This window comes from Schistocerca serialis, chromosome 2 (assembly GCF_023864345.2).
Source record: "Schistocerca serialis cubense isolate TAMUIC-IGC-003099 chromosome 2, iqSchSeri2.2, whole genome shotgun sequence".
Lineage (NCBI taxonomy): Eukaryota > Metazoa > Arthropoda > Insecta > Orthoptera > Acrididae > Schistocerca > Schistocerca serialis.
The window spans coordinates 848444789-848459322 of NC_064639.1; the positions used below are offsets into that span (position 1 = coordinate 848444789).

The 14534-nt window shown below is 41.2% G+C and overlaps 1 protein-coding gene across 2 annotated transcripts in view; it reads right to left on the bottom strand.

Moving 5' to 3' along the window:
• The window catches only part of LOC126458128 (sialin), a 311357-nt gene that overhangs the window by 103460 nt on the left and 193363 nt on the right, over positions 1–14534 (bottom strand). For both annotated transcript variants that reach the window (XM_050094964.1, XM_050094963.1), the window contains one exon: positions 9522–9755. In XM_050094964.1, the coding sequence (XP_049950921.1) occupies positions 9522–9755 (234 nt within the window). The remainder of the gene's footprint in view (positions 1–9521; positions 9756–14534) is intronic.

Here is a 14534-nt window from a genome sequence, read left to right on the forward strand (position 1 = left end):
TCGTTTGTCCGATATATGAAAGGCCACATTCACATGGTATTTTGTAAACTCCAGGTTTGCGGAGTAGTAAGTCATCTTTAACGGAACCCAGGAGTGCAGCCGTCTTCGCCGGTGGACGAAAAATCACTTTTACTTTATGTTTAGTGAGGATCCGTCCTATTTTGGATGAAAGGCTTCCCACATACGGCAGGACAGCCATGGATTTAAATGTTTCCTCGTCATCTTCTGCATTCCTTACGGACACCTTAGGTTTTATTTGTAGTGCCTTACGTATCTGTTGTGGAGAATACCCGTTGTCCTCAAAAACTCTCTTCAAATGTAAAAGTTCGTCTTTTAAACTACTTTCATCAGATATGACGTGTGCTCGGTGTACCAAAGTTCTTAGAACACTACTCGTCTGCGAAGGATGGTGACAGCTATTTGCATGTAAATATAAGTCCGTATGGGTCGGTTTCCGATATACTGCATGACCCAGAGTGCCATCTTCTTTACGCCGAACCAAGACATCCAAAAATGGAAGACATCCCTCATTTTCCACTTCCATTGTAAACTGAATTTGTCCATGGATGGAATTCAGATGGTTTAAGAAGTCCTGCAATTTGTCCTCGCCATGGGGCCACACTACAAAGGTGTCGTCAACGTACCTCCAAAAAACTGTAGGCTTCAAACTAGCAGACTCCAGGGCCTTCTCCTCAAAATCCTCCATAAATAAATTGGCCACCAAGGGTGACAAAGGACTACCCATGGCAACACCATCAGTCTGTTCAAAAAAGTCGTTATTGAATAAAAAGTATGTGGAGGTCGTCACATGGTGAAACAAAGCTAAAATCTCCTTATCAAAACTTTTTCCAATGAGATCTAAAGATTCAGAGAGAGGTACCTTAGTAAATAGCGACACTACATCAAAGCTGACTAATAGATCAGAGGTGTTCAGTTTCAAAGATTTTAATTTGCCAATGAAATCTGCAGAGTTCCTTATATGATGATCACATTTTCCCACAAGCGGCCTCAATAGTGACGCCAGGTGCTTGGCACAATCATAGTTGGGAGAACCAATATTGCTCACGATAGGACGTAGAAGAACGTCTTTCTTATGGATCTTTGGGAGACCATAAAGCCTTGGAGGCACTGCACCACTTGGTTTCAGTCTTCGTATGACTTCCGGTGGAAATGGGGAGGCATTCAAAAGCGACGCCGTCTTCCTTACCACCTTGTTGGTGGGGTCCTTACTGATCTTCCGGTACATACTATCATTCAGTAAGCTGTATATCTTATCATGGTAGTCGTCACGGGACATTAAAACAGTGGCATTACCTTTATCAGCAGGGAGAACCACCGTTTCGGTATCTTGGCGGAGCATACGTAGTGCAGTCCTCTCTGCCACTGATATATTGCTTCTTTGGGGGCGAGCCTTAATAACAGCTCGACAAGTTTCGCATCTTATTTCATCTGCAGAATCCGTAGAGAGTGGTCGAACAGCTTCTTCAACGGCACTGATGAATGCAGGTATAGGCAAAACCTTTGGCGTGGGTGCAAAATTCAGTCCTTTGCTTAAGACCATCATCGTAGCGTCGTCCAAATCTCTATCCGTCATATTAATGACGGAGCGTCGAATGATACTTTCTTGCTGTGGAGATGGCTCAAGTCGGCTGAACTTTGCAGTCTGTCTTGATGTCGCTACCTCACGAACCCAGTCTGATTTGGCCCATGTTGTACTGGATAGAGGGTACAACATGGGCCAAATCAGACTGGGTTCGTGAGGTAGCGACATCAAGACAGACTGCAAAGTTCAGCCGACTTGAGCCATCTCCACAGCAAGAAAGTATCATTCGACGCTCCGTCATTAATATGACGGATAGAGATTTGGACGACGCTACGATGATGGTCTTAAGCAAAGGACTGAATTTTGCACCCACGCCAAAGGTTTTGCCTATACCTGCATTCATCAGTGCCGTTGAAGAAGCTGTTCGACCACTCTCTACGGATTCTGCAGATGAAATAAGACGCGAAACTTGTCGAGTTGTTATTAAGGCTCGCCCCCAAAGAAGCAATATATCAGTGGCAGAGAGGACTGCACTACGTATGCTCCGCCAAGATACCGAAACGGTGGTTCTCCCTGCTGATAAAGGTAATGCCACTGTTTTAATGTGCCGTGACGACTACCATGATAAGATATACAGCTTACTGAATGATAGTATGTACCGGAAGATCAGTAAGGACCCCACCAACAAGGTGGTAAGGAAGACGGCGTCGCTTTTGAATGCCTCCCCATTTCCACCGGAAGTCATACGAAGACTGAAACCAAGTGGTGCAGTGCCTCCAAGGCTTTATGGTCTCCCAAAGATCCATAAGAAAGACGTTCTTCTACGTCCTATCGTGAGCAATATTGGTTCTCCCAACTATGATTGTGCCAAGCACCTGGCGTCACTATTGAGGCCGCTTGTGGGAAAATGTGATCATCATATAAGGAACTCTGCAGATTTCATTGGCAAATTAAAATCTTTGAAACTGAACACCTCTGATCTATTAGTCAGCTTTGATGTAGTGTCGCTATTTACTAAGGTACCTCTCTCTGAATCTTTAGATCTCATTGGAAAAAGTTTTGATAAGGAGATTTTAGCTTTGTTTCACCATGTGACGACCTCCACATACTTTTTATTCAATAACGACTTTTTTGAACAGACTGATGGTGTTGCCATGGGTAGTCCTTTGTCACCCTTGGTGGCCAATTTATTTATGGAGGATTTTGAGGAGAAGGCCCTGGAGTCTGCTAGTTTGAAGCCTACAGTTTTTTGGAGGTACGTTGACGACACCTTTGTAGTGTGGCCCCATGGCGAGGACAAATTGCAGGACTTCTTAAACCATCTGAATTCCATCCATGGACAAATTCAGTTTACAATGGAAGTGGAAAATGAGGGATGTCTTCCATTTTTGGATGTCTTGGTTCGGCGTAAAGAAGATGGCACTCTGGGTCATGCAGTATATCGGAAACCGACCCATACGGACTTATATTTACATGCAAATAGCTGTCACCATCCTTCGCAGACGAGTAGTGTTCTAAGAACTTTGGTACACCGAGCACACGTCATATCTGATGAAAGTAGTTTAAAAGACGAACTTTTACATTTGAAGAGAGTTTTTGAGGACAACGGGTATTCTCCACAACAGATACGTAAGGCACTACAAATAAAACCTAAGGTGTCCGTAAGGAATGCAGAAGATGACGAGGAAACATTTAAATCCATGGCTGTCCTGCCGTATGTGGGAAGCCTTTCATCCAAAATAGGACGGATCCTCACTAAACATAAAGTAAAAGTGATTTTTCGTCCACCGGCGAAGACGGCTGCACTCCTGGGTTCCGTTAAAGATGACTTACTACTCCGCAAACCTGGAGTTTACAAAATACCATGTGAATGTGGCCTTTCATATATCGGACAAACGAATCGTACAGTCCAAGAGAGGTGTACGGAACATCGCAGGTACACTCGGCTCTTACAACCCAGTAAATCGGCCGTGGCAGAGCATTGTATTGATTCAGGTCACTCTATGGTATATGAAAATGTCGAAATTCTGACTTCTGTTTCATCTTTCTGGGACTCCGTAGTAAAAGAGGCCATTGAAATCCGCTTGGCGAAGAATTTAATTAATAGAGACAGCGGTTTCACATTAGATAGATCATGGAATCCGGCACTTTCAATATTGAACTTACAAAGACGTCGCTACAGTTCAGCTCCCAGTAATACATCGTCGAATGCGCAGCCACAGACGTAACTCATGCATATGTTACATCTTTGCCGCCGATCAACATCACTGGCGCCTTGTTCATCTGTGGCCGCATGCGCAGTGGCGCGGTCCGCGAGTTTAAAAGGATGGAGCGAGCGCTGGAGCGTCAGTCGTACGGCTCTCTCTGAAGATGGCTGAAAGATATACAGCCGAAATATTAGAAGAAGAAGCAGAATTTATGCGGCTGCATTCCCAAAATTTAATGGAGCAGTCTTTGCGCCGCGAAAACCTGAAGATTCACAATTTGGATAATATTTCGATTAGATTTCCCCACCATGTTATAGTTCTGGGTGGAGATTTTAATTTGCCAGATATAGACTGGGAGACTCAAACGTTCATAACGGGTGGCAGGGACAAAGAATCCAGTGAATTTTTTTTTAAAGTGCTTTATCTGAAAAATACCTTGAGCAGTTAAACAGAGGACCGACTTGTGGTGATAACATATTAGACCTTCTGGTGACAAACAGACCTGAACTATTTGAAACAGTTAACGCAGAACAGGGAATCAGCGATCATAAAGTGGTTACGGCATCAATGATTTCAGCCGTAAATAGAAATATTAAAAAAGGTAGGAAGATTTTTCTGTAAAGCAAAAGTGACAAAAAACAGATTACAGTGTACCTGATGGCTCAACACAAAAGTTTTGTCTCAAGTACAGATAGTGTTGAGGATCAGTGGACAAAGTTCAAAACCATCGTACAATATGCGTCACATGAGTATGTGCCAAGCAAGATCACAAGAGATGGAAAAGAGCCACCGTGGTACAACAACTGAGTTAGAAAACTGCTGCGGAAGCAAAGGGAACTTCACAGCAAACATAAACATAGCCAAAGCCTTGCAGACAAACAAAAATTATGCGAAGCGAAATGTACTGTGAGGAGGGCTATGCGAGAGGCATTCAATGAATTCGAAAGTAAAGTTCTATGTACTGACTTGGCAGCAAATCCTAAGAAATTTTGGTCTTATGTCAAAGCGTTAGGTGGATCAAAACAAAATGTCCAGACACTCTGTGACCAAAATGGTACTGAAACAGAGGATGACAGACTAAAGGCCGAAATACTAAATATCTTTTTCCAAAGCTGTTTCACAGAGGAAGACTGCACTGTAGTTCCTTCTCTAGATTGTCGTACAGATGGCAAAATGGTAGATATCAAAATAGATGACAGAGGTATAGAGAAACAATTAAAATCGCTCAAAAGAGGAAAGGCTGCTGGACCTGATGGGATACCAGTTCGATTTTACACAGAGTACGCGAAGGAACTTGCCCCCTTCTTGCAGCAGTGTACCGCAGGTCTCTAGAAGAGCGTAGCATTCCAAAGGATTGGAAAAGGGCACAGGTCATCCCCGTTTTCAAGAAGGGATGTCGAACAGATGTGCAGAACTATAGACCTATATCTCTAATGTCGATCAGTTGTAGAATTTTGGAACACGTATTATGTTCGAGTATAATGACTTTTCTGGAGACTAGAAATCTACTCTGTAGGAATCAGCATGGGTTTTGAAAAAGACGGCTGTGTGAAACCCAGCTCGCGGTATTCGTCCAAGAGACTCAGAGGGCCATAGACACGGGTTCACAGGTAGATGCCGTGTTTCTTGACTTCCGCAAGGCGTTCGGTACAGTTCCCCACAGTCGTTTAATGAACAAAGTAAGAGCATATGGACTATCAGACCAATTGTGTGATTGGGTTGAAGAGTTCCTAGATAACAGAACGCAGCATGTTATTCTCAATGGAGAGAAGTCTTCCGAAGTAAGAGTGATTTCAGGTGTGCCGCAGGGGAGTGTCATAGGACCGTTGCTATTCACAATATACATGAATGACCTTGTGGATGACATCGGAAGTTCACTGAGGCTTTTTGCAGATGATGCTGTGGTGTATCGAGAGGTTGTAACAATGGAAAATTATACTGAAATGCAGGAGGATCTGCAACGAATTGACGCATGGTGCAGGGAATGGCAATTGAATCTATATGTAGACAAGTGTAATGTGCTGGGAATACATAGAAAGATATATCCCATATCATTTATCTACAAAATAGCAGGTCAGCAACTGGAAGCAGTTAATTCCATAAATTATCTGGGGGTATGCATTAGGAGTGATTTAAAATGGAATGATCATATAAAGTTGATCGTCGGCAGAGCAGATGCCAGACTGAGATTCATTGGAAGAATCCTAAGGAAATACAATCCGAAAACAAAGGAAGTAGGTTACAGTACACTTGTTCGCCCACTGCTTGAATACTGCTCAGCAGTGTGGGATCCGTACCAGATAGGGTTGATAGAAGAGTTAGAGAAGATCCAACGGAGAGCAGCGCGCTTCGTTACAGGATCATTTAGTAATCCCGAAAGCGTTACAGAGAAGATAGATAAACTCCAGTGGAAGACTCTGCAGGAGAGACACTCAGTAGCTCGGTATGGGCTTTTGTTAAAGTTTCGAGAACATACCTTCACCGAAGAGTCAAGCAGTATATTGCTCCCTCCTATGTATATCTCATGAAGAGACCATGAGGATAAAATCTGTCACCCAAAAATTGTGTTAATCAACAAAAATATCGCCAAATGGCAATGGTTCAATACCTTTAAAATATTCTCTCAATATTCTATCATTTGTAGACCAAATGGCAAAATATCACCTAGTCCCGTTACGCAGGCGGTACTCAGTTATGAAAACTGATTCTGATATGGAACAATGGGGAGGGATTTGTGGGGATTGGAAGTGGTGCAGGATGACAGCACATTCTATAGTTCATTCGTTTCTAAGAGTTTTTTTCAGTGAGCTGCTTAAATTCAACCAAGTCGACTATGCCCTGCATCCTTCCCTCCTCCTTTCATCCAAAATCTATTTTATGCTCTTGTGATACTGTAATAACCGAAACCTCCATACACAATAAAATCATAAAATATGCATGCATTCATGTGCTATCAAATGACTAAAAATGCACAGTTAATGGAAAACCATGCAATGTCAGAATTCAATATTTTGTTATGATGCATTTTATTTTAAAACAATGTACAACACCCAGTTTTTCCAAATTCTCCACTGACTTGGGGTAGCTTTGTGTGTTTGTTTAGCCACTGAGCTAGCCATCCCTGGATTCTGGAGGTGAGGTGGTTTGAATCCATCCACCGGCAACCTTGAAATGGTTTTCTGTGGTTTACTATTTTCTGTTTAGGCAAATGCCGTGGTTGGGCCTTTATTGCAGGCCACAGCCAATTTCTTATGAATATCTTTCTTTGCTGACAGATTCTGATTTCCTTAGACAAGCAGCCCCTCTGTTTAAATGAAAAGAGCAGCATCAAAAATAAACCAAACATTTCTTTGGAGACTCCTGGCACCAAAAGCTATATGATAAACAAATAATAATCCAAATCCTCTTCGTTTATGCTCATGAATTTATCTGTCAAGATATGCAGAAAATGATCTTCCTTACATTACATGATGTGAGAGATGCATACTTAAATGAGGAAATCTGGGAAAGTGTAATAATTCCAGATCATTTGCATTTTTGCCATCAAAAACTGTTCTAAATTTTCTGTCAAACAGAGATCTCTTTATCCCAAAAGCCCTATTGGTAATAATCAGTGTCTTCATGAAGATGACATCTTCATGATCTGGACTCACAGTGAAGAAGAACTCTAGAATTTCCTCTCCAACCTCAACTCCTTTGGTTCCATCAGATTCACCTGGTCCTACTCCAAATCCCATGCCACTTTCCTTGACATTGACCTCCATCTGTCCAATGGCCAGCTTCACACGTCCGTCCACATCAAACCCACCAACAAGCAACAGTACCTCCATTATGACAGCTGCCACCCATTCCACATCAAACGGTCCCTTCCCTACAGCCTAGGTCTTCGTGGAAAACGAATCTGCTCCAGTCCGGAATCCCTGAACCATTACACCAACAACCTGAAAACAGCTTTCGCATCCTGCAACTACCCTCCCAACCTGTTACAGAAGCAAATTACCATAGCCACTTCCTCATCCCCTCAAACCCAGAACCTCCCACAGAAGAACCTCAAAAGTGCCCCACTTGTGACAGGATACTTTCTGGGACTGGATCAGACTCTGAATGTGGCTCTCCAGCAGGGATACGACTTCCTCAAATCCTGCCCTGAAATGAGATCCATCCTTCATGAAATCCTCCCCACTCCACCAAGAGTGTCTTTCCGCCATCCACCTAACCTTAATAACCTCTTGGTTCATCCCTTTGAAATCCCCAAACCACCTTCCCTACCCTCTGGCTCCTACCCTTGTAACTGCCCCTGGTGTAAAACCTGTCCCATTCACCCTCCCACCACCACCTACTCCAGTCCTGTGACCCGGAAGGTATACATGATCAAAGGCAGAGCCACGTGTGAAAGCACCCACGTGATTTACCAACTGACCTGCCTACACTGTGAAGCTTTCTATGTGGGAATGACCAGCAACAAACTGTCCATTCGCATTAGTGGACACAGGCAGACGGTGTTTGTTGGTAATGAGGATCACCCTGTGGCTAAACATGCCTTGGTGCACGGCCAGCACATCTTGGCACAGTGTTACACCGTCCGGGTTATCTGAATACTTCCCACTAACACCAACCTGTCAGAACTCCGGAGATGGGAACTTGCCCTTCAGTATATCCTCTCTTCTCGTTACCCACCAGGCCTCAACCTCCGCTAATTTCAAGTTGCCGCCACTCATACCTCACCTGTCATTCAACAACATCTTTGCCTCTGTACTTCCGCCTCGACTGACATCTCTGCCCAAACTCTTTGCCTTTACAAATGTCTGCTTGTGTCTGTGTATGTGCGGATGGATATGTGTGTGTGTACGAGTGTATACCTGTCCTTTTTTCCCCCTAAGGTAAGTCTTTCCGCTCCCGAGATTGGAATGACTCCTTACCCTCTCCCTTAAAACCCACATCCTTTCGTCTTTCCCTCTCCTTCCCTCTTTCCTGATGAAGCAACTGTTGGTTGCGAAAGCTTGAATTTTGTGTGTATGTTTGTGTGTCTATCAACATGCCAGCGCTTTCGTTTGGTAAGTCACATCATCTTTGTTTTTAGATATATTTTTCCATGTGGAATGTTTCCCTCTATATATATATATATATATATATATATATATATATATATATATATATATATATATATAAAAAATTGTTGGATTCAAATTAATGATATCAATATAATGGAAGTCTGCTTGTGTCTGTATGTGTGGATGGATATGTGCGTGTGTGCGAGTGTATACCTGTCCTTTTTTCCCCCTAAGGTAAGTCTTTCCGCTCCCGGGATTGGAATAACTCCTTACCCTCTCCTTTAAAACCCACTTCCTTTCGTCTTCCCCTCTCCTTCCCTCTTTCCTGATGAGGCAACAATTTGTTGCGAAAGCTTGAATTTTGTGTGTATGTTTGTGTTTGTTTGTGTGTCTATCGACCTGCCAGCGTTTTTGTTCGGTAAGTCACCTCATCTTTGTTTTTATATATATATATATATATATATATATATATATATATATATATATATATATATATATATATGGATACTATAACCACCTACATAACACTTCTGTAGGGATCACAAAGATAAGATGAGGCTCATTACCACACACACAAAGGCATTTAAGCAATTGTTCTTCCCACACTACACATGCAAATGGAATGGGAAGAAGCCAATAATAACTGGTATAATGTGAATTTGCCTATGCCAGACTCTCAATGAATATGTATGTGTATAGGTGTAGATGTGGAGTACTTACCCCACCAAGGCCCTCGAGCACACGCAGCACAACCAGGCAGTAGAAATGGAAGTAGGCCGCGGGTGGCGTGAGCACAGTGCCCAGCACATTGATGGCAACGGCAGTGAACATGACCCAGCGTGCGCTGTATACCTCAGCCATCCGGCCGCCAGGCAGCTCGCTCACCATGTACCCCCAGAAGTAGGCACCCAGCAGGAGGCCTTGCTGCGTCTCAGACCAATTGAATGGCCCATCCTGTGTGACATATTTCTCATTTAATGTGCGGCCATGTAGGATCACACAACCACCCACCTGCCTTTGTCAAACAGTGCACTACATAAGCTCACCAGGCAAAATGTTAATCATCTCCTTATAAATAGTTCACTGGTTGTTTTGGAGAGATGAAGATCATGTAAAGTGGTATCAGGCGGTCATATGACCCTTCACTATTACTGATATAAGGTATGGCTGCAATAATGTAAAAACACACCTACTGAGGAGACATTTTATTCTATGCCTACTAGTGTCATTTAGGTATATGGTTTTGTTTTAGGTGATCTATGACTGTGATGTTTCTATTGACTAATGAATGTTTTTTATACTTTTTAGGTTTCTGTACCTCCATCAGTAAAAATGGAGCTCTTACAGGATTGCTTTGTTGTCCATCTGTCTGACCTTCTGTTAAGACCCCTTTTTCTCATGAACAGGTAGGCCTATCACATTTAAATTCATGTCACATACTGGGGCCTATGATGCCTTGGCAGTAAAATAAACATTAGCTTTTAAGTCAATGCAGTCAAAAGGTATGGCCATGACCTAGAATCATGAAATTAGCCAAGAAGTGAGATGTCACAGTACAACTAAAGGGAAAAATCTGATAATTGTTAATTTGTAATTATATCACAGGAAAAAAATATTTCTATTGTCATTTGTAATCCAATGTCAAAACTTGAAATTAAAGCAGCCAGAAGTCGTGCATTCAGGCTGACTGGGCCGCAACAGAAAAAGTCCAATAATAGGAAAGGAATGACTTTATTGCTCATATGACACACATTGGACTAGTCTGCAAATGTTTCTTTCACATACAACTTGAAACATTGTATTTGCATGCAGTAATTACTCCTGGATATCTAAAATGATGGATGATTTCCAAAATGCACCCTATGAGCAGTAAAGTCTTTCCTTGCCTGATATTTGACATTTACCACTGTGACCCAGAACTGCTTATTATTATAATCATAATGGTCACCTGCCTCCTCCATGACTTTATGTCACTTGCATATTTTTTAAATTAAAACATTCTCAAAAATCTTGGAATCCATGGGACCAATATCTTGCTCATATCAATGTCTATAACAGACAAAAATAATTGAGATTCTTGATTCTCAGAATGGATGAACTGTCTATGTATGTAATTAAGTTTCTACGGAAGCCTCAATGCGTGAGTCCTATTCACACCTTCGCACCTGGCTTTTTTTTCCCCAGTGCATAACAACTAAAATCTATGAAGATAGAATACTCATGTAAAAGAGGGTATAAGAATTATAAGGTCTGTGATCTCAACCTGAATGGTAACAATTTTCTACATCTTTAAAACTGTCTTGTAACACAAATTAGAGAACACCTTGTTATGAAGGCACACTGTCATTTTTTGTGAGTGCATGCAGAGATAAGTCTAGAACAGGCAGTTCTCAGAGACAGACATAAGCAGTCAGTTGTCTTTTGCAAAGGCAGACACAAAGAGGCAGAATTTGGCAGTATAAGCAGGAAGTAACTCTACTCAAACCAACTTTCACTGTCTTCAGATGGATGAATTTTGATAAGAACAATTTGGGAGAATGGACCCACATACTGCGTGCTTAACTCAACAAAAATGTGTGAGTGATGCTGTACTGATCAATACATTGGCCACTTACAGATAAAAGGTGTATCTTCCACCCAACTACAACTAATGCCAAGAATATTTCATCCCTCCTCTTTTCCCTATCATTTAACACATCTAGTACAGGGTCCTCTATGTCAGGTTTAGGCAAATCTTGTTATATTATTTAACTTTGTGGCTGAATGCCCTTCCTGGCATTACAGTCATCCAGATAACTTAAGGAAGAGAAGCTGTGTGCACCACCACTCTGTGATTCTTGTATATGTTATGTTATATTATATTATATTATATCTAGTACATATTATATTTTAACAGTTTGTGTATCGTATTCTCTGACGCAGAATTTGGGGATCAGCCTAGCATTTAACTAAACAAGTGCGGGAAATCACCTAAAAATCACACTCAGACTGGCTGATCCGAGTTTTGCTCCCTGTCTCACAAGATAGTGCACTGTGTCATGCTATTCAAGCCAGGTCATAGTGAGAACATTTGATTACTTTAGCTATACTTTGCAACAGGGTTTGAAATGAAACTACAAATATATGGTTGAAAAGGTTTGATGTCCTTACTTGTGTTCAAAACCTTCCTAATTCCAATTTAATAATGTGTCAGATTACATGTTGTTCATGTTAACAAGATTATTATTTGACTGTGCACTAAGAGTGTCACAGTAGGAGACAGTCATTTCAACTTCAGAGCATTAAAGTCTGATCATTAATATGAAAGGATCATTATTCATGAGTAATAGAATCAGTCAAATTTTTGTAAGGCCTTCAGCCATTTTTATTGTTTTGCTTAACTTGGAATATAATTTCTGTGTGTGTGTGTGTGTGTGTGTTAAACATTTGCAATCAGTTTAGAGTCATCTGCGATGCTTTTGCTTGCTTATTCCTATTATGTCATAGAAGATGTGTTAGGCAAGACTTAGCTGTTCTATTCAAATACATTATAGTTTTGAAATGTACAAAGATTTCCTTAGTATTCAAGAAAGACAAGGTTTTCATGTGGAATACCTAGTGGTATGTGTACTGGCTTCTGTTCCAGAATGTATGTGCTGCACTGCACAGTAACTACATAACATTCTGAGCTAAATGTTTGTAGGTAACAAGTGTAAAAAAAAGTAAAGCCCTTTGACTGATGGCCAAAATGTTCAGTGTATTGTAAATCTTCTGAGTATTTTAGTCTTTACTTGAAAGTGAAATAGTACTGATAGGTCATGGTTAACAAAACATTAAGGCTTTTCAGTATGAAATGTGTTGTTTATAGTTGATGTAGCAATAAGGCCACAAAATTCAAGTCTTTATGAACTTTGAGAACAGTAATGTCCTTTTGAACTGTAAATGTCATGTTCTGTGGAGCAATAAGGAAAGTGTAATACTGAAATGTTTGTGCAATAGATACATATGATGAGTGCTAACAACTTCAGTGTATTCAAAAAGTTCTCAGATTTTTTGAACATACACTAACTGGAATAGTAAATAATAACCAACGCATACGGAGTCAGTTAAATGTACTTAACTATCACAGATTTTGATGACTTCAGAAATAAAATACAAACAGTTTAGCACTATGTAATAAAAAAAGCTTTTAATGAAATCCAGTGAAAATACATGCATCAGAGGGCCATTAGATAGTGAAGTGCTGTGTATGTACCCATCAGGGCATTGTGTGGAATCAGCACAGTTAGATGCGGAATGTGACAGAATGGCTAAAAGGGGTTATCGTGTTTGGATGTGCCCATGACCAATGACAATCGGTTTCAAACTCAACAGGAATTGCTGCTGTCAGTGAATGCATATCCATCTCAACCAGTTCCCAAGCAACCATTGCTTGCAGTGGCATATAAAGGTGCACACTCTTCAATGAGGCAGCAATACAGAAACTGGACAGAATTTGACTGGAGCAATGTGTTCCAAAGAGTTGCTATTTTGCCTCTGTTCAAACAATGCAAAAATGATGCAAGGTATCAGAGTACGCTGATGGACCAAGGAGTGTACTGTACAGAGAGTATATTTCAATCCAGATGTTGTTCTGTGATGTTTTGGGGGTGTTTTCTTATCATGTCATGGGCCCAATCTTTCATATTACTGAGAATATGAACAATGATGTTTAATTAAATATTTTTGGTGACCAAATGCACAGTACTGTTTTGAACAGCAGGTGAAACACAGCACTCAATATCCCTGCAATTTCGTTGCCTTATGGGGCACGATCATCTCTGAGTGGGTCCAGCTGGCTGTGGCATTGGTTTTCTTTTAATTCTGCAGTTTTTAGACATGTACCTGATAGTAAGTAAAACAGTCAGTGACATGAAGTTTGTCTGCAGTAGCAAGCAGCTTTGCTAAGCATTGTTGTATTGGGGGCAGCTTGGTCTTTCCTTTCACTAGGGCTACATTAGGTTAGGGTCTGTGCATGTCACCTGGCCAATGTAGGAGGTATCAGGAACTTTTATTGTTAATTCCAAATTTCTTCTACTTAAATTTACACTTTCAGTACTCATATACTGACTATTGTGGTCTACATGTGAAATAGAATCAATACCTTAGCAGAAGGTCTTTGTTCTTGGGAAATACGCTGACCAACGAGTCTCCCCATTCTGTGTCTGAGTGACTAATGAGGGGTGTAAGGATGGAATCACTTGCTGGCTTTGGTATGAAGCCAGAGCATCAGACTGGTGGTCTTCCTGGCTCTGGTTCTCAACTATTCTTTCCTACTCACTCTTGGACTCTGTTCTGGAGCAAAACAATGTCTCCCAAGACGACCCTGACTGTCTGGTAGTCTGTTTTTCTACCTCAGGGTACACCTGACAGTGTAGTGACATTTCAGAATGTAATAAGATGTCCTTAAATATGCCAAACTTCCTTTAGATCCCCACAATGCTGAACACCCTCACATTCACTTCTGACACTCAGGACAGTTCTCTACGTATTTTAACTCATCAGTGACTCAGTCCATATCATTGAATTTTTAAATGCTGTGCACAAATTTCAAAGAAGCAAATGCCCAGATAGGGATGAAATACTAGCGTAACTCTAACGGGTTTCAGTCAAAGAGCAGAGCAAGCAGTAACAAGTCCATGAATGACATGAATGAAAATTGAAAATTTCCATCAGGTTTTGAAAGAAAGAAAAATAAAAAACACTATCAAGCTT